The 24,652-nt window shown below is 44.6% G+C and overlaps 1 protein-coding gene across 1 annotated transcript in view; it reads right to left on the bottom strand.

Annotated features, from left to right (window-relative positions):
• Positions 1 to 665: 665 nt before the first annotated feature.
• Positions 666 to 24,652, bottom strand: part of BCR (BCR activator of RhoGEF and GTPase) — a 100,008-nt gene continuing 76,021 nt past the window's right edge. The window contains exons 12-24 of the mRNA XM_074554125.1: positions 23,366 to 23,485; positions 22,710 to 22,785; positions 22,027 to 22,131; positions 21,370 to 21,444; positions 20,713 to 20,810; positions 19,913 to 20,044; positions 12,929 to 12,988; positions 12,690 to 12,799; positions 11,735 to 11,874; positions 10,188 to 10,322; positions 9,525 to 9,630; positions 8,559 to 8,721; positions 666 to 7,876 (exon numbers count right to left, since the gene is read on the bottom strand). Coding sequence (XP_074410226.1) covers positions 7,787 to 7,876; positions 8,559 to 8,721; positions 9,525 to 9,630; positions 10,188 to 10,322; positions 11,735 to 11,874; positions 12,690 to 12,799; positions 12,929 to 12,988; positions 19,913 to 20,044; positions 20,713 to 20,810; positions 21,370 to 21,444; positions 22,027 to 22,131; positions 22,710 to 22,785; positions 23,366 to 23,485 — 1,410 coding nt within the window. The 3' untranslated portion in view covers positions 666 to 7,786. The remainder of the gene's footprint in view (positions 7,877 to 8,558; positions 8,722 to 9,524; positions 9,631 to 10,187; positions 10,323 to 11,734; positions 11,875 to 12,689; positions 12,800 to 12,928; positions 12,989 to 19,912; positions 20,045 to 20,712; positions 20,811 to 21,369; positions 21,445 to 22,026; positions 22,132 to 22,709; positions 22,786 to 23,365; positions 23,486 to 24,652) is intronic.

Raw genomic sequence — 24,652 nt, 5'->3', positions numbered from 1 at the left:
TCTATTTTTATCTAATGTTGCAATGGAACCCTGTCATCTTTGTGGTCCACACTTAATGAAATGGGCTAGAGAGCTTTCAAGCAGGTATCTTTTTATTGTAGAAAGGTTTATATATTATATTAAATTTGGACTATATTCAAACATAAATGTACTTTAATTACATTAATAATTTAAACAATGTTTAAATAAAGCACCAAGTTAACTTGATTTAAATAACTGATCCAGTTTCCACACTGATTCCTACAAAATCCCACTAATTTCATGCAGTGTTTGAAGAACTGGAGGCCAGAGCTGATTTCTCAGTAAACACTGACTACAGTTCAAGTGCTCTGCACACAAGGGGGAAGGTGACAAAGTCTGAGACAGGCTGGGTTTTGAAGCAGAACTCCTACAAAAGGATTCATACAGATCTGAACAGGGACTGGGTTGCTCTATTCTCTACCTTCCATGTAAACTATTTCCACACATTCAAGTTGTTCCAGTTTAGTTCTCTGTACTGACCTCTACATTTTAGGTGATACAGCTTTTACCTTGTAAAACAAGATACAGCTTTTATTTTGAAACAGCAGTGTTAAATTCCATGCCCCCAGCAAACTCAGCTGAATGCAATTCACACATTCAGTGTAATATAGACCCACTTTTATCTAAATAAGACCAAAAGAACCTGACAACATAGATACAGGAGATTTTATTTAACATTGTGTACAAAGAAAGGCTACAAATGCCTTAAGACGTTTTTCCCCCAAATACAGTTCTTGGATCCCTTTTTCATACCACATTTCTCAGAAAGAAAAAAAAAATCCAAAATGACAATTTTTCCCTTTCCCCTTCTCTTTGGGCCTGAACTGAGAGATGTTTAGCAGTATGGTTTCAACACCTTTCCATATTAAACTATTAGGATTAGGTTTTCTTTCCCCAAAACTGAGCACTATGAGATACTGAAGCACTACCAACAGCAGGATCAAATGTCAAAAACTGACTCCCTAACACGGTAGTGTTTAAAATAATGCCAACAGTATTAGCTCTGATGAAACCCAAAATTATCCAAACAATAACAAGTTGTTTGTCTTCTACATCTGATAATTTAGGACTAATTATATAATTTAATTGTATTTATATTTAAATAAATAGTCTTAACTCCTTTCCTTGGAATTCTTCATGGATTATAAACACTTATAATACTAGAGATAACAAACTACACAACTTACATAGGCAAGAGAAGGTTGAGTTGTTTTGTTTTGGTTTTTTTGCTGGACAGACACAGAAAGGACAACATTTTAGTGTCCTGCTGTGAGATCATTTTAAACTCACCATTTCATTGTGATGCTTTTCATTATCCCAACACAACAATTCCTTACCCTCTTTTTGCTACCTTGGTAATCACTCTTAGTACTCCTGAAACATTGGTCCCTGCATAGCTAAGTTTTATCCAGGGTTCTGCAAGTTTGGATGTGACTGTGAAACCCAAGCCAAGACTTCTTTTAGGCTGTAAGAAGCACTGAAGAAGGCAGGGAGTAGAAGAGGCTCTTGTGGAGAAATGACCTTTTGCTATAGCAGCTTTTACATTACCATCTACTAGATATGAGATAGGTTTTAGATATAAATTGATTTTCAGCTGTTTGTATAATCCCAAATTAGCATTGCCCCTGTTTCTCCCAAAATGGGACTAAAATAGAAGAATTTTGAGCTGCTCTAGATCAGCAGCCGATCACTTGGGTGCAGTGAGAAGGAACTCTCAGCTGCCTCCTGAGCCTGGTCAAACTGGCCCAGGGGAGATGGGAGCACCCAGCAGCAGCCAGGCCCTGCTCCCTGCCGGGCTGGAGCTGCTGTGACCCTGCCTGGGGTCACTCCAGGAAGCTGCTGGAGCCTCCTTGCAGGCAGGAAGCTGTTTTGTACACAAGCCTGCCCTTTTGTACATCCACAGGGATATAAAATGCTGTGTGGTATAAATCATCCTGCAGATTAGAGAAACAGCTCATCTGTAGAATGTCTCCTCAGAACATCCTACCACAGGGGAAAAACCACAGCAGTTACACAAGCAAGAGCTCTAGCACAAAATAAAACTTTCTCTCTTCTGGTGAACCATTTCTGACAAGAGGATTTGAACATGACTGTGATTAAGACAAAGCAGTAGAGTGAACACTTCTGCTAGGTTTGGGCACTCTGTAATTCTATTAATTCCCAATATGCTTGAACAGCTGTAAATGACAGAATTTTACTTAGCTCACAACACAGCCCTGCGTGAGCCCAGAACTTTAGCACTACCTGGTCCCCTCTGCACAAGAAGACTGGAAATATTTTAATTATCTCCAGGGCTCTGCTCTGTAGCTCTGCTACAAACGGAACCTCTCAGTGTGGTATTTCTACAGAGCAGAAAGATGTGAAGTGGTTCTGTTGGGAAAGGAAGGGTCTGTCTTACTGTGAGGTAAAACAAGGCAGCAGGAAATAAATGATGTAAAAACTGCTGCACATTCTGCAGTGGTCTCCAGCAATGTCACTGTAAGATAGTAGCACAAGAGAATTAACAGTGGAGGCAAACTAGGTAATTTAGTCATTTTCTAATTCTGGACAAGAGGATTTATTAATTTGCTTGACCAGAGAGGCATAAATCTAATGATATGGTCAGGGAAGGGAGACTCAAGGCAACACAAACTCAGGTTTGCTTTGGTCCTACTGCCCCAACCCTTCTGTCATTACAGCTGTTGTGGCATTTGATTCTTGCAGCCCAAAACCAGACTTCTACCTTAAGCAATAATCCACCTTTGTGGTTCTAGGAGTTTAGGAGCTTTTTTCTTCCTTGTGGTGGTTTCACCTACTTTAACAAACAGGTGCTATAGCTGCTGCCTCAGGGAGAAATGTAGAGAGCAAGTGATAAGCTTTGCTTTCTTAGCACTGAACTGTGAATGCTCACTAGCAAGAAAGAGGGGTTACAACACATCAGAACTGTGAAGCTGCTCTAGCTAAATTCCTGCCATTCCCATGTTCATGTTCATTTCCTGGCAGGAGAGCCTTTGCTCAGTGATCTAGGGCATGAGCCACCTTCTGGAACTCAAAATGAGAGCCTCATTCTAGTCCCAAGCAACGTGACCTTGAGCAATTCCTGATTTTGCTTCCCTTTTCCATTTGTGATGGTTTCATTCCCCAATGACTGTTAAGGAACAGTCTATTAACTATAAGTGCTTCCTTTATAGCTTCTGTTGATTTTAAGGGCAATCCATGGATTTAATTCCATTCAATTAGAAAGTTCACAGAACACACATGAACATTTATTTCATCCTAGTTCAGAATGGAGCATTGCTAATACCAGTCCAAGGCTGCAGTATCTCAGTTTGTACAGGCCCTGTGCTAAAGGAAGGGAATGGTACCATGTTTATTTTTCACTAATAGCAGTAGGACAGTGTTAGCAAAGTCTACAAAGAAAAACATCCCTGGAGCAGAAATTTAAGAGAGCATAAACAAGTGACTTTATATATCCTATGAGAATTTGATTGTATCTGGGAATTGCCCTTTATTTTTCTTCTTCAAGGAACAGAAGCAAATCCCCCCCAAGTCCCTGCACAAATGTATTGGTCTCCTGTTATTACAAATCCCTGTCATCTTGAATTTAAGTAAAAAGAGAAAGGGGAAGTTTTTTTCTTAAAACATTTCCCATTTTATACTAAAACTTCCATAAGAAGAATGCCACATCTGGTAAAATTATCCCAGTAGGTGACCAGCACTGAAACAAAAGGATTACCTAGCGAGGAATCAGACAAGGTTGGGGTTTTGCCATCAGACTTTAAACATTTCCAAAACCACATTGGTCAGTTTACATTTGATACACACTTGAAAGAATGGCACATTAAGGTAAATTGACACATTGTGATGCCTTCCAGTGTTACACAGGTGACAAACTAATCTGGAGATCCAGGTCTTCCTTAAGGAACAGTCCATTTCTTTAAATAAACTCATAGAAAACTAACAGGAACAACCATAAAACAGTTTTCAACAGGTAAAACTAATAAACTGTAAAAATCCTGCACCTGCCATAAATATCCACCAGCTGTGGTGGCACCAGCTCATGGCCACACCACGAGGGCCGCGTGGTGCCAGAGCCGGGGTGGGCAGTGGGCACTGGCAAGGACGGGCACCCCACTGCTGCATCCTGCCCTTAGCTATACACTGAAAAATAGCAGCATTAAAATACAGCCTGAAATAGCTCAGCTACTACCTCAACTCGTTAAAAATGTGCAAGAATAAAGAACACCAGCAGCATTTGAATGGATGTATTTCAATTTGGTTTTTGACACTTCCCTCCCGTACAAAGCATACACAAACACAAAGCTGACTCTGAGCTAGTAACTGTTATTTCTTGTCCATCTTTGAAAACTTTTCCCTTCATTGACTTAACTTTGTAAAATTTTACTTAAAAACCTATTCAGTGTTAAAAAAACCCACAAGAAATTTGAAGGTAATTTCTAAATGCCAAGAAACTGATGCTTATTCCCCTCCTTAAACTGGAGAGACACAGACTATCATAATCACCTGAATTTCCTTAGCTGAAAAGTTAAACATTTCAGATTCCTGTTCCTGAAAGTGACATTTGTAAAAAATTCTCTCCAATGCATTAGAAACTGAAGGAGCAAAATCTCCCAGTGCACACATAAAGGGTAACTTCTTGTTCTTGTGTTGTTTATATTGTACCTTTTAACACAGAAAATTAAAGAATTCAATTTTCTGACACAACTCACAAGGGAATGTATAAGAGGAGAAATCAGAAGGCCTTTTCTGAAGCCAAGTTTTGCATTTCCCTTTTTGTTTAAGTATGATAAGGCTTATTAAAAAAAAAAAAGCCAAAACACAAAAAAACCCCTCCAAACAAACAAAAAAACCCAACCAACATCCCTGGGAAAGAAACATAAAAGCCTTTTGGAAATACTTAATTTCTGAAAACATAAGACTATTGGAAAAAAAATGAATTGCAAAATTAAAGGAAATTCAAGAAATAAATTCTCATATTTCAAATCAGTCCATTATTTCATCATCAGCAATATGATCCACTATCTTTTCCAGCCCAAAATTACCAGCTTTGGGGAAAACATATTCATACTTAACAGAAATAATTAATGGGTTAAGTTAAATTAACTTTTTTCCCTGATCCACATGCCTGCATGTTAGATAACATTACATTAGAACTGAGCATTGTAATGAGAGACTGACAGCAACAACCTGTCACAGTAACCAAAGCAAAAGCAATTTTCTCATGGTTACATACTACAGATCAGTAATCTAATATTAAAATTAACTTCCTATATAAATAAAAAATTAAAACGTTGGGCAAAAGTAAATTGGCACAGTCATTATGGTATTACTTTCCAGTTTCAACACTGCAAGGAGCAGCCACGGATTGCAAACACCAAAGGAAAAGGCTAGCACCCAGCAGCAGGTGTAGCTTGGCTTTTCTCCCTTTGCCAGGAAGCCACCAGCAGTGCTCCTGCCTCAGGTCCTTCCCCCAGGCAGGAGTGCAAGGATTGCTGTGGGGCTGCTGGGGAAAAGGGAGAACAAATACACAGAAACACACACAGAGAATGCTTTACTGCTCTGCACAACATGGCTCAAGTCAATGGTTTTGCAGGATTGTGACCAATTTTTACCTTCAAACAGGCAAAAAATGAATATAAAAATTTAAAAAATCGAAATCTTAAGCCTTCAAGTTTCCTTGCCTTCATTCCCTCCCTCCCCCAAAAAGCACTTCCTACTACAGACAGGTTTTTTTTTTTTTGCGGGTTCAGAAGTTGGAATGTTGTGGAAATACATACAAGAGAGAAGGAATTTCTAGTTGTACATTACATTACAAAGAGGTTTGCTCCCAGACCTAAGGAGGGAGGGATACTAAGCAATATTAAATTCCTATAAGAATCCTTACAAAGCATGCAAAATATTGATATACTCACAAAATTGAAATTTATATTTGTTCCTTTCTGATTTTGCAACTTCACAGTACAATAATTTCTAATATTCTGCAGCAGTCAGAATTACAGTGACTACAAAATCATTTCCCTTTAATTTTTTTTTTTTCTATTTGCTTGAAACACTCCTTTGCTATTTTTTTTTAAATTGAGAGTTTGCAGATCACCCATCAGAAAATGTGCAATTCAGCACAAGAGGAGTTGCTTTCTGTGTCATTTTTCCCTGCAAATGATGTTGACAACCTGACCCTACCAATCTTTCAACATCTGTCCCTCCCTCCCCTTGTTGTGCCAATCCCTTCCCTTGTGTTCCAGCTGTACTTCCAGCCAGGATGATGATGGGCAGATGCCACTACATGGATGCTGCATAGCTGGGTAGGAGTAGTGGGGGCAGGGATAGTTTAGGACAATGGCATTGCTCCCACCCCAGGATGTTTGGCACAACTGCTTCAGAGCCAGAGTGCTGCCTCTGGACACCAGCTATTCAATCCTGCACTTTCAATTCCCTGCACAAATCCTGCTGCCTTTTCCACCCCTGGAGCTTCAACTGATTTAGGGAGGGAAATAAAAACTTGGTGTTTGGCCAGATCTTTTGTACTGCTAGATGGGAGTTCCACAGAAATTTCTGCACTGCTCTTAATTAAAACAGAGTTGGAATTTCTGGAGAATTCACAATGCATGCTACTTGCTAGATTGTCCATAAAGTACATTCTGGCATTTTTTCAGAGTGTTTGTATCTATCAGAAAAAGACTCTTGTAGAAACAATGTACAAAGCCTCCAAAAATTCAAGTATCAAAAAAAAAAAAGTTCTGATAAATGTCTGGAGTAAGCAGCCAGCCAAACTGAGAGCTATTGATTTTTTTTTTAATCCACAAATTCTTCAATTACTTTTGCAGAGATAATGTGTTTTCTTTGGAGTGTTGGGTATTAAGTCTTCCCAATTAATTTTCATTAAGTTTGGTGGGGTCTAAGGAATTTAGCAATCCTTCCTGGATAACAGTGCCCCTGCTTTTATAAGCAAATGAACAACAGAATCACTGACTGTTATTCTCCCTGCCTTTCATTTACTGTATTTATTTATTTTATTTTGTTGAGTCTGTCTCAACCCAACAAAATCCATCAGAAGTGCAACATAGGCAAGAGCAGGGCATCTCCTTCCCTGGGGTGTACAAACATTTCTATGGGAAGGGCTGGGTGAGCCAAAAAATCATACAAACAAAATAAAAAACCCAGCCCCCAACCAGCCAACAGTTCTAGCTGTACATTACACTCTTTGATTTCTTTAGAACCATATTCAAATCAAGACTTGAATTTCTGTGGAGAGAATTTTAGATCCCAGACCCTTCTCTTCTCCTTCCTCTTGCAAAGCAATGCTATTTTTGTGGCCTCAAACAGTACTTGAAAAACAGCAGTTATTAAAGACACAGTTGTGATATATCCTTTAACGTCCCCTCTCCCAAAAAGGGGTGTCCTATCAAGTGGTCCAGTAGAAATCTTGAAGTTTCTTTATGATAAATTAAATCCACAAAATGAGGAATACCTTCTGTCACATTCCTAACAAGAATAACCACCACATTGTGTGGTGCATTTGTCCAAGTGTCTATTGCTCCTTCTAGTGGAGATCCCGCACAGCTCCATCTCTGCTCACTTCTGGTTCTACCAGCACAAGGAGGTTTTTCTCCATTCTCTCCAGCTTGTCTCTGGGTACCAAACTGCAGAAGCACTGAGGGCCAGGATTCCCCAGCCCAGGAACAGGCTGAGGAAACACCAGTCATCTTTTTCCCAGGGTGACAGAGTTTGCCAAAAGCAGTTTGTGTCCTGTTGGTACCGCAGGCACCTACACCTCTGTAGAAAAGAGAATGCTTTGCCTCTTGCTGTCTGGGGTAGGGATAGTCTCTAGCTGCAGGAAGTACAGAAGAACTTGAACCTGGAAAGAGAAATGACAAGGTTATAAAGCCCTGTAAAAATTCACTCTCATCCAGGCTATGTGAGAGCAAGTGACACAGCTCTCTCTGGGACATCTAGCAGCTGTGTATTTAATATGCTGTGTAACAGCAGCAGAAAAAGTAGAACTTGATGTGCTTCAGAGACACTTTTTTAGATTCCAGGTGGAAAAATTGTGCTGGAAGTTCCAGCACTGAAAAAATTCAATCTAGAATTTGCCATTACTCAACAGAGAAATACAAACCAGTGTGACTCAGTGACACAGGCTCTGTGCTCCAATCCTCTGCCTTCAAAGGCAGCAGTGGCCAAAGAATTTTGTTGTGTTTAAGTGCTGAGGAGCATTGTGGAAACACTGCCAATTCTTTTATCCCAGGCCAGCAGCATGGTGCTGGAACACAGCTCCCCAGAAACTCTTCCCATGCAGGAGCACACACACAGACATTCCTTCAGGAAAAACCATATTTGTACAGATGCAAATTGACCTGCCTGAAGGAACACTGTTCTACAGACAAGCTAAAATGTCTGTGTGAGGGCAAAAGTTGTTTTATGTTTACCCAAAAAATGACCATGAAAACCCAGTGAGGTCACTGAGCCAGGCCTGCCACAGGTCTGTGCTTTCCCAGGAAATGTCTTCACATCAGGGAATGGCACATTCAGGATTTTACCTGGGACATGACTTCTAGTGACCAGCTGTCAGTCATGGTGATGGGCTGGGTGGGGTTGGCAGGGATTTTGCTGTCCTTCTCTGAAGGTCTGAGCAGTGTTGGTCCAAAGACAGTGGCAAGATTATGCAGGGACATCTTGTTGATGCTTTCCCTCTCAGCAACCCTGGGAGAAGGAACAATGCACAAGGCAGACCTTCATAAATATCTGAGTTTCTAAATGAGAAACCAAGGCACAAAATTTAAAAAATTTGCCCAAGGGCAGAAAAGTCTGCAGCAGAAACACAACTAAAGCCCAGATTTCCTGGATTTTAATCCAGACTCTTAATCACAAGATGATCTTTCATGTCTTCAGGGACAGTCTCTGATATGTACAACATACTTATGCAAATCAACACATTGGGCAAGCATTAAGCCAGCTTATTAAAATAATGCCAAATGCATGACAATACTTTTTCACAGGTACAACCATATTACAAAGACATATACAAAATCAGAAAGACTTGACTACAAAAGGAACTGACAACTGCAGTTAGGCAAAGTGCTGGAATTTAAAAAATAGATTGTATTGGATTTTAGACACTTTCTGAGACAAGGTTCCCTAGACCTTAAATATAGGTAAATCTTCATGGTTTGTACAAAAACCTTTCCTGGTGTGTGGATCCAGATGCAGGTGCAGTCTCAGTGACATTGCAGCAGAAATTTGCATATGCAATAGATAAGCCCTGACTCTTTTGTTATTCCTTTCCTCCAGTCCTAATCCTTTTTCAGTATGAGTGGAAATGGAATGCAGGATTTACTACCTCACTAAGGGAGTATGAGACAATAGTTATCTGATGAACAATCCCAGCAGATCAGCAAATACTTCCTCATTTCTGTGATTCAGCAGGTATTTAAGAAAAGGTTCCACATTTCAAAATAGCTGATGCTTTACACATTAAATGCATTTCTGAAGGAACCACATATTACCTTTTTAAATGGTCCAGAAGGAAAAGGAATGTCACAAGGTTGGGTTCTGGAAGTGATAGCAACAGATTCAACATACAGCTCTCCTTTGCAACAGGATCTGAAAGTGCTGCAAGACAGAGAACAAGACATCACCACAGGCAGCGAGTGCAAGTCTGACTGACTGAGCCAAGTTCCAGAACAGCCAATATGGATGGTCCCAAAAGGATTGTGAGCACATCATCATGGGCCAGAAGGTCAGAGTTGCACATCAATACCCCACAGCATCTCGTTCCTTTATTTCACAAATGCATTAAGAATCCTTTTCTCTCTTTTTCAAAGCAGTTCAAGTGCTTTGAGGCTTTCAATCATTGATGCTTTTCTTTGCATCAAGATAAGATGAGGTGCATATCCCCCTCCCCTGCAAAGGGGGTTCCCTGAAGGCTGCCTGGCAGTGGGTGTGCAGGGCCCCAGCAGGCAGGCTGGCACTCAGACACCTGGGCCTCGCAGCACAGCATGGCAGGCACCCATACTGCACCACTGGGAAGGCAATGTCACTGTGAGCTCCATCCCACTGCCCTCACAGCCTGTTCCAGCTTTTGCCCAACACTCTAAATCCGGGTTTTATGATGCTTTAAGAGCAGCCTCCCATGGAAGAGCCTCCATTGCCCCTCGTGCTGCACCTACCGATGCCCTCGGCAAAGTTGGGGTACAGCTCGTCTGTGAACAGGGGCTCCGGCAGCTCCCGGAAGTACAGCTTGAGGGTGCCCGCGATGGCGTTCACGTCCATCTCGCTCATCATCACCGACACATCCTTGTTATCTGAAACAGGGACAGCACAGCAAGGGTGAAGGGACTGCTGGCCTTGCATTCCTCCTCTTCCTCGCCTTGGGTCTGTTTATCTTTCCTCTCTGCCCAAATAGCTGGGAGCTTTCCTGTTTACATTTCTCCAGATTAAATGAGCAACCTTCCAGCTGAGAAGCACTGTAAAAATGACTGCAATCACTTCATTGCTTTACAGCAAGCCAGGGAACCTCACCCTCCCAGGGCTAGCTGTGCTGTGCCAGCAAACCTGGCCTGATCTGAACAAGCCCTACTTGACTGTATTTATATGCATTTCAACTTTTATTACTGACAGTGGCTGTTATTCCAATTCCCTGCCTCTAACAGCTTACACTAAGAGATTCTGAGATTCTCTAACTCCCTATTGAGTGTAGCTAAGGCTATTCAGGGCTTACATTTCCATTTTGTTACTATTAAGAACAACAAAACCAGCCCCTCTCCCTGAACTAAACACCAATCATCATTGCTTTCATAAAGCAGTGTAAGCCAGCATTTCACAGAAATGAAAAAAGTTGTTTTTCAAACTGTGAAAGACCCTCACTTGCACTAGCAGTGATTCATCTGGTTTTTGATATCTTAGGGTGATTGAAAAGAAAACATGAAGGAAATTCCACTAGAAACTGAAGGAAAAGTGCAGGCAGGGTGAATTTGGGTGTCTGGCACGAATCTTGTGACTGTTGGAGTGTGGCTTGAACAGTTCTTGGACCATCACATAGAAGCTGGGAGTAGGGAAAAATTTCACTTTTTGTACCTCAGCAATTTGGAAGCATTTCACCTGCCCGATCTCAGGTGCCTTTTGGGACATACAGGACACTCTTTTAAGTGTGGCACCAGTAAGGAGCCTTTTTCTGCTCAAGATCAAAGTGAGCTTTGCAAAGGCTGCTCAGAGTGATCTAATTTTCTAAGCCTGTGCACATTAGTCCAGATGGAGTTAGGGAGAGAAGTCCTGACCACCCAACCCCACTTACATAAATACCCCTCCTAATTCTAAGGAACATTGGCTTTCACAAAACATTCTTTATTTTAAGGACTTCTATTAATCTAGACACCTCACAACAGTGAAGAAATTATGACTGCTGATTGCTGATGTTTTCCCCCAGAGAGGTGTCTGCCATTTACAAAGATTTGGCAAGGCAGGTAAAGCCATCATTTCATCTCTGCTGGGAAGAATAAAAAACCATGGTTTGGTACAAGGATCATCCTGTTTTATGTCCTGGGTTATATCAGTAAATAAAATATGCAGCCAGGGTTAAAATTATTTTCCTTGAGTGAGAAGCTCTACTTCTTAACGCTTCTTGGGCAACATAAGATTAAAAATAGCACAGCCACCTGACAGGGAGCTCAGGCAGGTTCTGAGAGAGCAAAGGGAAAAATCAGACCCAAATACTTACTGACATCAAAGGCAGCTTTCAGAGCCTGGATGTCGGTTGCGACCCCGGAGACGCGGTAGATCCCCACCTCCTCCATCCCGCGCCGCTCGATCTCCTCCACGCACTGCCGCACGATGTACGGCACCTTGGACCTCTCTCTCCTGAGGGAGACACACACAGGGGCTCAGTTCACTCTTCAGTTCTCCAGATGGAAGGGCTCAGTTCAGCCCAGGCCCTCTGTGCCCGTTCCCCAGGCAGCCAGGATGGCTCCAAGCACCCCAACACTTCCCTGGGCAAACGGGGAGGTAGGAAGTCTGAGCAGGCAGTCAGGACTGAGCTGAAAAACTCCTTTTAAAGCTCTGACTGTGTCAGCCCTGCTCTGGCTGTTCTGCAGCTTCGAGCACTTGAGCTCTTGGCCAAGTCCCAGTGCCCCCAGAGCCTGCCCAGGTAATGAGAGGATTCCCAAGCAGCCCTTGGATCCATAGCAACTCTGTTGATTTCAAACTGATGCAATTCCATGGGGAGGAAATACCACACTTCCCAAACCATACAACAGAACAAACAGGTTTCTGCTGGCAAATGATTCATGACAAAAGATCAGGGGTTAAAATAATACAATGGGATCCAAAGACCTTGAACATTTTTGATTATGGAAAGGAAACATCACTGTTCAGTGGCTCTGGAAATTTGTGACATGTCAGCTAACTACAGAGAAGGCAAGTGCAAGGGGGATTTCCGGAATTCAGAGGAGTGATAGGCTGTCAGTAAACAGCCTGTGTGCACACTGGTTTTTATCTCTGCAAAAAATGAAGCTCAGAGATGCTAAAGCACCTCCAGTCTGCAGCCACATCTACCCTCCTACACTAGTGGAGCAGGCTGGACTGCCAAACCCCTCAAGGGGACACAGGCAGGTGCACCCCACTGGCCAGTTGTCTTCCTGAAACACAACGGGGAGAAACGTGACCCATCAGCTCACTTGGTGACAATGGCAATCTTGACCCCAAACACTCCCGTCTGCTTGCGGGACGGCATCCTCTTCAGGCTGAACTCCCTGCTGGTGAACTTCACTGACAGCTTCACTTCCACCTGAACCAAACAGAACAGCTGTCACTTTTTAAACATTTTCTTTTATTTTCTTCATGTTGCAATGAGGAGCAGAGAAATAAAGCCCACAGGAGGTACAGAAGCAGAGCTAATTTCTGTTTGCACACTTACCCCATTCATTGAGATGACTGTGCGCTGCCAATCTTTGTCCTGCAGTGCCTGTGGGTCCAGCTGGAAAACAGAAGTTACCCATGAGCTAGGAACGGATTTCAGAGAAACCAGCTAGCCTGGGAGGCTTCTGCAAGTGAGCAGAGCACAATCACTTTTACCTTCTCTCTTTTCCATAGGAAAACCTATGGAACACTCCAAGTTTCCCTGGTTTCAGGGAAACCAGGTATTGGATATTGTGCAGTTCTCTAAACAGGGCTGATGAGGGTTCATACGCATGGAAAACCCAGCAACACGAGAGCAGTGTCTGCTCAACAATAAAGGCAACCTCAGGGAGCACAACCAATATTTGAATCTGCTGAGAAATCCTGGAAAGCTGTCCTTCCAACAGCCTATTCCTTTTCATTTCTATTTGAGCATAGAGGCAGGAAGAACACCAGACCCTGCTGTTGCAAGCACTCATTAAACAGAAACAAGTTCCAATCTCTCATCTTCAGCTTTGCTTGATCTCTTGAGTGGACAGTTGTGAGGCTTGGGAGCAGCTGACTCAAGTGCCAGAATGTCACCCAGCAATCCCACCACTGCCTTGAGAGAGCCCCAACACATCTGAAGGCCTGAGCAGTGGCACTCAGCTCCAGGGAGACTGGCAAGAGAGAGGAGGAGCTGTCTTCTTGGGGGCTTGATCAGGCATTGGAACAGCCAAAGCAAGAATTCAGTGCCTCCTGCGACAGCTTTGTAACGCTTGGCTCTTGAACACGGAGGCACAGTAAGAGCAGGAGGAGGCAATTGCAGCAAACTGTTTTGAGTTTACTGCTGTCAGCAAACAGGCAGTCATAACCAGAGCTGCTTTGCAGCACAGCTCCCCCCTCTCACAGAGCCCCGTGCAAAGCCAGAGAGCTCTGGCAGGGAACAATGGCAGCTGCAGGAAATTCTGGGAGAGCTTAGACACGGTCATGGTCACACCCGGATCATCAACAGAGCAGCCCAGTGCTGCTGACCGCTACAGACACAAGCCCCCACCCAAACCTTCCCCACTCCCCATGGAAAGGCAAGCAGCAGAGAGCAAAGTTCCTCCCTCTGCAGGGACCCCCAGCAGCACAGAAGCAGCGAGGCCAACCTTTTCCCTGCGCGCTCTGCTACGGCCGTGAGCCCACAGCGGGATGCTGCCAGCACACACGTGCTTCCATGGCCAACTGGACCGGCTCCTGTAGGTGCAACGCTGGCAGAAATTCCTGAAGAGCCCTTGTAAGGAATTGTCAGCAACCAGCAGCTCCCACATTTTGGGACTGTGCAGAGGATGGGTAGCAGTGCTTGGCTTCAGTGCCTCAGTGACCCCACACACAGCACTGCTGGCCAAGGGGGTTTGCTTTTAACTCCGGCGCAGCAGATCCGCCCCGCCTGTGGGGCTGGCCAAGGGCCCTACGAGCTGGCCAGCTTCTGGGCTGTTCTACCCTCAACTTCCGTGCTGGAAGCTTGATTTCTTTCAACAACTGAATTCTTTCCCAGAATCAAGAGGAAACCATTTCTGAAGTGTCTGGTTTCCTATGAGGAGCAACCATGCTAACTATTCCTGAAAGCTTGATCTCCAGCTCTGAGGAGTCATCTTGTTAAGCTGCCAAAATGGCCCTGCTGATGGACACAGTCACAGCCAATCCTCTTGCTGGGAACCAGTTTTCCATATGCTTTTAGAATGGAGTCACTGAGTGTATTATTTATAGCAGGGAGTTATATTATTTATAGTTTAAGACTAAAGGGGAAAGAGGGTTTGAATATTTGCCAAAAACTTCAAAGGAAGAGTCCAGCAGAATCCAGTTATGGTTTATTTAAGCTAACAGGTATTACTGGGAATGGTCTCAGTAATGACCAGGGAATTCCTGTCACAGCACAAAACAAAATCAAGTAAATAGCTGTTAAAAAATAAAACCATCCTGCTCTCTCTCAAGAGTAACTTTGACACTGCTACAAAGAACAAGCAGAAGCAGAGTACTGGAGCTGAGAACTCACAAAGACTTTTCCATGCTGGAGCTGAGAGCTCACAGAGACTTTTCCTCGCTGGATAACTGCTGGGGCTGAGCCAGGGCCACAAGTAAAGCTCCATGTACCTGCTGCTGCCTCTTGCTCCCTTGTTTCTGAACTCTCCTGCAGAGCTGGCAGGACCCCTGCACTCCCTCCTGCTGTTTGACTCCTGCTGGAAAATGCCTTGTACAGAATGGGGACAGCCAGGGACAGCAGGCACCAGGGCTGCCTGACCCAGCCAACCCTGCATAAATCACTGGCAAAAACAACAAGTAATTAAGGGGGGGAAAAACCTAAACTCCTCCAAGGTGCTTTTTAAATAACAAAGCAAAATGATGGAAGCTATTAAAAGAGCAAAGCTTGAATAAACTCTCAGCAACACTGAGTGAGACAGGAAGATCAGGTCTAACAGTCTGATAAGTCACAGCAGGACATAACAGAGTCAACAGGAAACCAAGAGCTGTCACTGGGACTTCAATCAAGCTTCAGCCATGGTCCCAAGTGATGACTGACCTTCTGAGGCCAGCAAGAGACACAGAGGGAAAGGGCAGCTGGAGCAGGCAGGGAGAGAGTACAGTGAGGACATGAGCTAGCAAGAGTGATGCTCCAGCACAGAGGACAAATGGGGCCATGCTGTCTTCTGGCCTGATTTGGAGATCAGTGACCTGAAAGAAGAACACTGAGTAGAAGAATGCAATCCACGGCCAGCGTGGCAAAGGGAGGCAGCTCTGAGCAAGCTCAGGCAGGGGAGGCACTGTGCAGCTGCTGCCTCTGCACTGACAGTGGAATTTACTGCTCCTCTCCACTGTTCCTCCAGTTGCTTGGTTTGAGTGACCTGCCCCATCCCCATTGAAGCAGAGCCACTGGGTTGTTTCCATGCTCTGTGCAGACAGGACAGACCTGCTCAAACCCTCACAGACTCCATTGCAGGGGCTTCTTTGCACAGCCTCCACCAAAAGCTCAGGCCAAACAGGAAAATACAAACCAGCCACTCTGTCTGTTTGCTGCTCCTTCCAGTCCCCTTGTGGCCTTTGGTATTTGCAGTGGCAAGCTACAGCCCCAAAGTCACTAATGAATCAAGCCAATACCTCTCTGTATCCTGCCCAAAACACAAGAGAACAAAGCAGCTCAGCACCACAGGGGTTTCTGAGTGCAGGGCTCTGGCCCTTGTAGCAGCTCAGCACTGAATGCAGACAGGGCACAGCAGTCAGGAAAGGCTGAGAGTGCACAGCAGAGTGCTGAGAACTGGAAAAGGCAAACTGGGAATGCTGCTCTGGCAAATGCAAGCCAGGCACTAAGGAAGGGTGTCTGTGCTCTGCCCTGGGAAACCACCACAGAGTTTGATCATGATTTCTTTTTCCCCAGAGAGAAAAGAAAACATGCAGAAGGAGGGAAAAACAAAGCAGCCTCAGTGGAAATGAAAGAGCATGGACTGTGGAACATTAAGGTTAGTGTGTTTTATATATACAGTACATTCACACTACTTGTTCTCTTTATTAAACTTCCCAGGCAACTTTACACCCCATCAATTTTGAACTGTAACTAATGTGACATACATGTTGTCAGAGTCTCACTGCTGCTGGGAACTCCCAGTCCTGCCATAACCCCATTCTTCTCACAGCTCCCCACTGACAGCTTAATCTTTCCCACCATCACCCCTTAGGCATGACCCATTGCCTTCTTCATTTCCCCCCTGTTTTCAGTGCTGGGACAATGTTCTGCTTCAGCAAACTGTTTAAACAAGCCTGAGTGAGTAAAAGGTTTCCAAGTTAACACTGGGGAGGTACAACATGGGACAATCTGGTTTACATGGAAAACAACTTAATGCCTGAAATAGCCATGGGCACTGCTATGAGACATCCCAGATAATTAAGATAAGAGTGATTGTTCTGCAAGGCAGCAGGGAATGGTGCTGCTCCACAGAATGAGTGATCTAAGGTCACATCCTGATTTTCCAGCACTGCTGTGAGGGAGAAGGAAATATTTAGCTTGAGCTGATCATGCAGAAAAAGAAAACAGCCAAGGAAATGGCATTTCTGGGAGGCACCAGTGGGAGGAGCTGGATCACAGGGTGAGGAATCACCTCACTCACAGCTCCCACAGCCAGGCTGGTCCTGCTGACAAATGTGCCCAGTGGTGCAGTCTCAACACCAAACAAAGGCTGCTGCACTCCAAACGTGGGGACGTGTCTGCCACAGGAAGTGCACAATTCAAGGGGCCAGCCAAGTGCCAGAGATGGACTGCAAGGTAACAACAAAGAGAAAAGCCAGGGTGCTCACAATGAGAGGGGCTTATGCCCACAGTTGAGCTAAGCCTCACATTTCCTCCCATCATGTGCTGTCCATTCTGTCCTCCTCCAGCTCCCCAGTAATTCCAGTTTCCCAGTGAACTCAGGAATAGTAATTCTCATGCCTGAGGTGCACAGGAGCCCCCAGCCACGTGTGCCAGTCAGTTCAGCACTGCTGTGCCCAGCTCTGCTGAGGACTTCACTCCTACATTTACAGGAGGTTCTGTACACTGAAACCTCATGGGTTTATGCTTCAGAGATAACCCTGCAGACTGGCAGGAAAGAAGCAGCTCTTGCATCTGGCTGTACAGACAGACAAACAAAATATTCCATAGGAAAAGAAAGTATGAGCAATGGGAGCTATTAAAATTGCTGCCCATTCCTGGAAACTTGTGACATGGACCAATTTCCAGCCTTCCTTCCTTCACTACCATTATGTAACGGAGAGATTTAATAAACATTTTTACAGCCAAAACCGTCCCAGTCTCCTTGATTGTCTTCATCACTAAGGCTCAGTATTTGGTGAGTCACAATTCCCAGTAGTGGGAAGTTGCATATTTACAATAATTCATGGCTTAACAATACACTGCAATTTGGCCAACAGAGAAACTTCTCTGCTTTTATCAAAGGAGGATGCAGACACGACTCTTCATGTTCCCAGAGTTTTAACCTAAAAGGAATTTATGAAACAAAAATCCTCACCCAACCTCACAGACCTTGCCTTTAGACAGACAGACTTGGGCTGAATAATGACAGTGCAACAACAAATCAGAAACCCAGGATAAACTACAAACTCTATGGCAAACAAAATTTGATACAAAAGCACCTGGGAGAACAGCCAACCTTCAGGCTGTAATCAGATTTTGTTGTTGTATTATTATGGTTTCTTAATAGAGAAATGGTGTTTACTTCAAAAAAGGAACTAAACCAAAATCAAAGCCTTTAAAAATTTTTATCAATTCAAAATCTTACTAGACTGTCATATGACTTCTATTTGATTCAATAGTGTTTGAAATCCATGATGGGACAGAAATCGCTGAAAATTAAGGGATTATTCTGGCAATTCATCAAGTTTCTTTATAAAGTGCAAAGGGGATTTAGAGAAACCAAGAGAGCTTTTGCATGTGCCTTTTATGATACAACAGAATGCAACATTTGTATATTGATTAAAAACATTTTAATTGATTTTTCAACCTTCCCACTGTCTAGGTTTCTCTAAAAGAATCAGGATGCAATTAATATTTAATTGCCATCAAAAAGTATTTTTATTTACTAAAGTATAAAATATATTTACAGAATATAAAATTGCTGTGCATAAAAATGCCCACAGCTGTGAGAAGGAAAAAAATGCCAAATTTTGAAAGATTTTGTTTTTCTATAATATTTCTATGTAACATATTTGTAGAATTTATCAGGTCAGTGATTTCAGGGTTCTCTGTTATGAGCACACAAATCTCCAGGGCATTTCAGGGCTGAAGAGTTGCTCTTTTGTAGTTGCTCAGCTCTGTGGAAAACAGCCTTTGTTAGCTGAAGGGACACAGGGATTTCTGGTCAGCTGAGACTCTCACACAGCAGCCTGTGCTGGCATTTATTGATCTCACACCAGCTCCCTTCACATCCCACCATGCATCTGAGACAAAAGCTCTCTCTGAAACCAGGAGAGAGGGGAGGAAGAGGCTGATCAGTCATTTAGGCAATGAACCCTGCCAGAGCAAAGGGGGGATGTGATCCCACAGGCCACCCTCACCCTGAGCTGCTTCTGCAGCCCCACAAATGGCCCTGGCCTGCATGGCCCTCACTGCAGTGCTGGCCAGGGAAAGTGTCATCCACAGGAGAGGAACAGCCAGACCCAAATGGAGGGGAGCTGGTGAGATCTTTAAACATGCCAGAAAGGAAAAGGCATCTGGACAGGGTCCCTGTTCTGTTCAACAGCCACTCCAACACAAAGAATGTGTCCTCAGAGCAGGCATTTAAACACCTCCTAAAGATGTGGACAGACAGTGCAACAAACTGGAACAGGATAGGGGACATGTGTTCCCCACGTTTTCCTCCACACAAGGCCTGGTTTCTCCTACATCCAGCTTTAGTGCTGTGTCACACAGCAGCTCCCCAAGAGCAGCAGCCCTTTGCAATCATCACCTCCCCCACTGTATTACACATCTGCCACACAAAGTGTCCCAGGCCAGTTCCCAGCAGTAGGAATGTTCCTCAGATGCTGTCATGGCCACCACACTCTGGCATGGCAGTCACTAGGACAGACAGGCTGTCCCAGGGCTGGCCAACACATCCATCAACTTCCAGCACACACAGCTGGCAGCCTTTGTGCACAGGATTTCCAGAGTAGAGAGAATATTCTTGCATCCTCCTGTCACAAATGAAGCATCCTCACCAGTGCCCAGGGGCACTTCCTATACAGTGGTGTGGAAATTTTGAAGTTAATGGGCAAAGGAGAGATCAAAACAAGCAGCTATTCCATGGAGTAGGCACAGGGCACAAAGCAAGAGGGACAAAGCTGCTGATTTCCTGCCTGTGAATCACACTGTGTCCCTCACTATCTGAGGGAAAAATCTTCAATGCTGAGACAACCAGAAGGCAGAAAAAAACCTCTGTGGTGAACAGCAGGATTCAAAGTGCTGTGATGGTTTGCAGTAAGGGTATCAGGAATGAGCTGAGCACAGCCTTACCTGGATCTGTCCTTTGCCCATGATGCGATCCGTGCTCTCCCCATCCTCTTTGGTGAGCTTGGTTTTGTTGTAGCACTTTTCATAGCACAGAATCCGCAGTGTCTGGGAGCCCTCCAGCTCAATCTCAAACTCCTGCAGGGCACCAGGAAAGGAAAGAGCAATGGCTGCATCACAACAGGACACCAGTCTCAGAATAATCAATACAGACTCTTTAATACTCATCAGAAGAACACTTAAGGCTGGCCAAAACCTCCTCCATACTGAAACTGGTCTAGAAATAAGCAGAATTTGTATTTTGTATCTATAAGATGGTCAAATTGGAGACTAAGATGGTTCACTCCTTAGTCAGGTTTCACAGATCTCAGCAAAGCATTATTCAAAGACACAAATTTGCTCTTCCATGCAAGAAATTTTGCTCACCAGCAGGTCTGAGATGGCTGTAAACAGGCAAAATGTCTATAGTTGATTCTTCCCCCTCTCAACAAATAAACAAAACCATCTCCTTCAACATATTTTTACTTATGTCTTTAAAAAAAATTGTCAAGCTTTAATCTGTTTAAAAGATGAAATACTGGACAAGACTCATTTATATCAAATTGTTTCACTACCACTAATCCAAGAGAAAATCTTCTGCAAGCTCTGACAGCCAAATGAACCTGGCAGAAAAGTGTTTTGTGAGAAGCAGCATGTGCAGCACAAGTGCTGAGCATGCAGCACCTCCTTCACTGGCAGGTCTGCTACCCATCATGTGTTGATGTTTGGCACATGGAATGAGTCACATCAAGAAAAATCAAACCCACCTCGTTCCAGTTGGGCTCTGTGGTGTCTCTGTAAACTCTGGTTTTGGCCTTGTTCACAAAATACCCAAAAGAATCCACCTCTAACGTGCAGTACAAATCTGAGGAGGGGACACAGGGGAGACAAAAACTTTAAAAACATATCTAGAATCTCCTAACTTGCAATCATCAGCTGCACCAAGTGCCTTCATTTCCATCATCTCTGTATTAGTACCAGTAACACCATCCCATACAAATCTCATCACCTTGATCAGCCCAGCTGTCCTTAGGAAGTTCTGTCACCTTTTTTGATCCTTCTGTCAAGTCATTCCCCTGAATTTCAACACCACTTTCTTCCCAACAAAAAATTCTGGATGCCAGAGAACACCTTTCATTCTTTCCTTGTAAAACAAAATACAGCTGAAAGAATTGAGAATAAGGGCTGACTTGTTTCTAAAGCAGCTGGGTAATCAGCAAACACTGCTTAGACTCAGCCTAACAATAAATGCTGCGTGCTTGATCCTTGATGCTGATCTTTTTGGGAGTTAAGAGTAGAACTTCCAGTTCCCCAAAACACTTCTCCTCCTCACCACCACCACAGAATCCATGCCCAGCTGTCCCAGCACACGGCTTATCTACCCCCTGTCAGTACCTCCTGTGTGCCCCAGAACTGCAACTCACTTGAGCTTTGCTTGAACCCCGTGGCAGAGTGGACAATGACGTTCAGGAATCCATAGAGACCTGGGGATTCATCATCTGTACAAAACACCCAAGGGATTTTGTTACATTCAAAACAGAGCCAAGAGTGAGAGTGATGAGACTGATATTACACAGGTTAATGAGCCGAGGTGAACTGTCCCCAAGGGTGGCAGGAGCAAGTAACAACCACTTCAGCAAGACAGAGACTGTTCCACAGTTGGCACCTGTGATTCCTTCTGCCACTGGGGGGCTTTTACAGTGACAGTTCTAGGATCAGCACGACAGTATGGAAGAAATTCAAAGGAGAAAAAGTAAATTATAGTGGCTAAGTCTATATTAGCAAATTAAGCAGTAATTTGGGATGGCCCCTGACACAATTTTGGCCAACTGGTGTTAATCCAAAGGATTCTCAGACACAGCTCAAAGCTGTCCCAGGGTAGGACTCCACCGGGCACTCCAATACCTTGCACAACAGCTGCATGCAAGGACCATTTAATAGTTATTAATGTACACTGGAGGATGCCTGCAACCTGTAGCAAAAAGGAACAGTAAGAGCAGCTCTAGGGAAAAGCACAAAATCAGGCAGGGAGAGAGTTCCACTGCAGCTGCACCATGTGAAAGCAAACCCAAAGGTCTTACCTTCCTTATTGATAGTGAGGGGAATGTTGTGCACTGTCTGAAGCTTCACACAGGAGTTTGTCAGCATTTGGAGCTCCACTGATGTGAGTGAGAAGCTTTTAAAGCCTGCCAAGGAGATTGCAAGAGGGAGGAGTAAAAATTCCAGGAAAGGCAGGATGCATGAGCCCTCATCCTGGGCACACAGGGACAGAGCTCCCTGGGCACTGCTCAGCAGCAGCACCAAGGTGCTCAGGGCAGCACTGCTGCTGCTGCAGGCAGCTCTGCTGGGGCATATTCAGTTACTCTTCCAAGCATCAGGATGGTTCACAGGAAATAGAGAGGTTCTTAGTTCCTTGCAAAGTTAAAAACACCATGCCATAAAAGTAACTGAGTTTCTTTTGAATGGAGCCAGGGGATAGGGTTCAGCTCTTCCCCCTACCTGGAATTGCACTGAGCTCTGATCTCTAGGGTAAATGGGAGAATCTCTACACACATTTTCTTACTAACTGCTGTCTCTACACATTCCTCACATGTTGCTGCAGCAGAAATTCCCCAAACAGCCTCAGACAGGAGACCATATTATGCTGTGGATTTCAATGCAGATCTCTGTTCTGGCAGGGAAGCCTGTCCCACACATTATCCTCTGGAGCCCTGCTCTCTTAAGATCACAGCATTTGTACCAATGACAGCTGAGGGATACTCACATTTCTTTTGCTGTTCCCGGATATTCTCCCTCCACTCTGCCCTTTCATAGTCCGATGAAATGAGGAATGTGTAACTCTGCCCAGGAGCACAGAAGGAAACAGGGCATGCATTAGTGTGATGCACCACTGAGGGCAGGGCCTGCCTGCTCCACCCTCCCCCAGTGCAAACTGCTGGACACTGTTCTGCTGGCACTGCTGCCACCTACCCTGCACCACATCTCTGTCAGGACAGGCTGGGCTCTGGCACCGTGCCCATGGTACCAACATGGACAGTCAGGGCTCACAGAGCCCCACCCTGCCAAGGGCAGCTGTGGCCCTGCAGCAGCTCCCATGGCAGCTTGTGCTATTCCTCACAACAGGAATTCAGCTGCACCAGGAATGCCAAAAGCCTCCAGCACAGGCCTGGACACTGATGAAGCAGTGAAATGCTGCACCAGGGGATTCATTTCTATGGTTATTTCTTAAATGCCAGTCTTGAATGCAAATTAATCACAGCCTTATAGGATGCCATCATACCCTTTGGCACAGCAAGGGTGAGGTGGCTGCTGCTTTGAGGACACACAGCAGAGGCCACAGAGCCCTCATGTGCAGGAGCAGGTGCAGTCACAGACACAAACCCCCAGCACCTCTGGCCCTGAGGGGGATGCTGCTCTCACCTTGCCGTTGCGATTGTGCACGCGGAAGGCCATGTTGGGAGACATCAGCAGCAGGAGGGATTCCTGCTCCGACAGCTTCTTTTTCAACCTCTCAATGACCTTGCTGCCTTTATTGGCTCTCTGAAGGGTGTGGGAGAGAGGGAGCACAGGACATGTGTTATTCTTCAAATCTGCCCTCATTCACACAAACTGCAATTTTGAAATCCACCCTGTGAGTAGGTAAATGGCCCCAGAGCAGAAGAAATACTGTCAACAGGATCCACAGGACTCCCAGCTGCTCAGAAAGGTGTAATTTGCACAATCTCTACACATGGATGGGGCACTGTTCCCTGATTCCAGCTGTCCCAGCTGAAGTGCAGAGGTGTGTGGCCACTGTCCCAGCTGTACCCTGTATTTCTGTTCCAGAGGCTGCAGTAGCATCACGTCACTGGGCAGCCATAGCACTGCCAGGTCCTCCAAGTGTCCTTAACTAAGGAGACTCTAAGGAACTTCTGTAGAAGCCACCCAGAACTCTCCCACTCACCACCCACTGATCCATTTTCATCAGAAGTCTGCTAAAAATATGATTTTTCCTGGATAAAATCCATTATCAAACCCAGCCATGTGTGTTGCTTAGCATTGATGCACCAAAGCACGAACCTTAGACACCTGCAGCTTGAGTAAACAGCTTCCACAATTCTTCCTAATACCTTACTTTTTCCAGGAAGCCCTCTTTGAAAGCCAGCCAGGGCTGTGAGGCAGAAGCATGTTCTTTGGAAATGTGGGGAATAACCTTCCCACAGCATGATCAATGTTATTCATATCCTGCCCTACATACCAACAGTGTTCAAACTCTTAGTTCTCTTTTAGGCTTCAGGAAGGTTTGGGATCTAACAGCTCTCAGAAAATATTTCTTGCAAGCAAAGAGAAGCCTGGGCCAGAGACACCATGTCCATGCCTGACTGTCAGCATAATTGCTGTTTTCTATGCATTTGCTGCTGCTTTGACATCAGTGAAGTAGGAAAAAGCTTCAAAGGCATAACTGAGCCTGCTGAAATTTAAGAGTATATGGCTTCTGACCAAACTCACTGGCAGGATCATAATTTAACAGCCAGAAACTGGCAAATAACACTCCCAGTCCTTTTCATGTCTGCAGCATAAGATCCCTGCCCTGCACATGGATGCTCACAGGAACAGAGGAGCTGCTGGGTACAACCACGGGGTCTTTTTGTCTCTGCCTCCTCACAGGGCAGCACCACCCAGGCTGTGCACTGGGATGAGCAAGGCCCCTGCTGAACAGGGCTGGCT

The sequence above is a fragment of the Zonotrichia albicollis genome, chromosome 18, assembly GCF_047830755.1.
Source record: "Zonotrichia albicollis isolate bZonAlb1 chromosome 18, bZonAlb1.hap1, whole genome shotgun sequence".
NCBI lineage: Eukaryota > Metazoa > Chordata > Aves > Passeriformes > Passerellidae > Zonotrichia > Zonotrichia albicollis.
The sequence above is the reverse complement of the archived record's forward strand: the minus strand, read 5'-3'. Positions and strand labels throughout refer to the sequence as shown.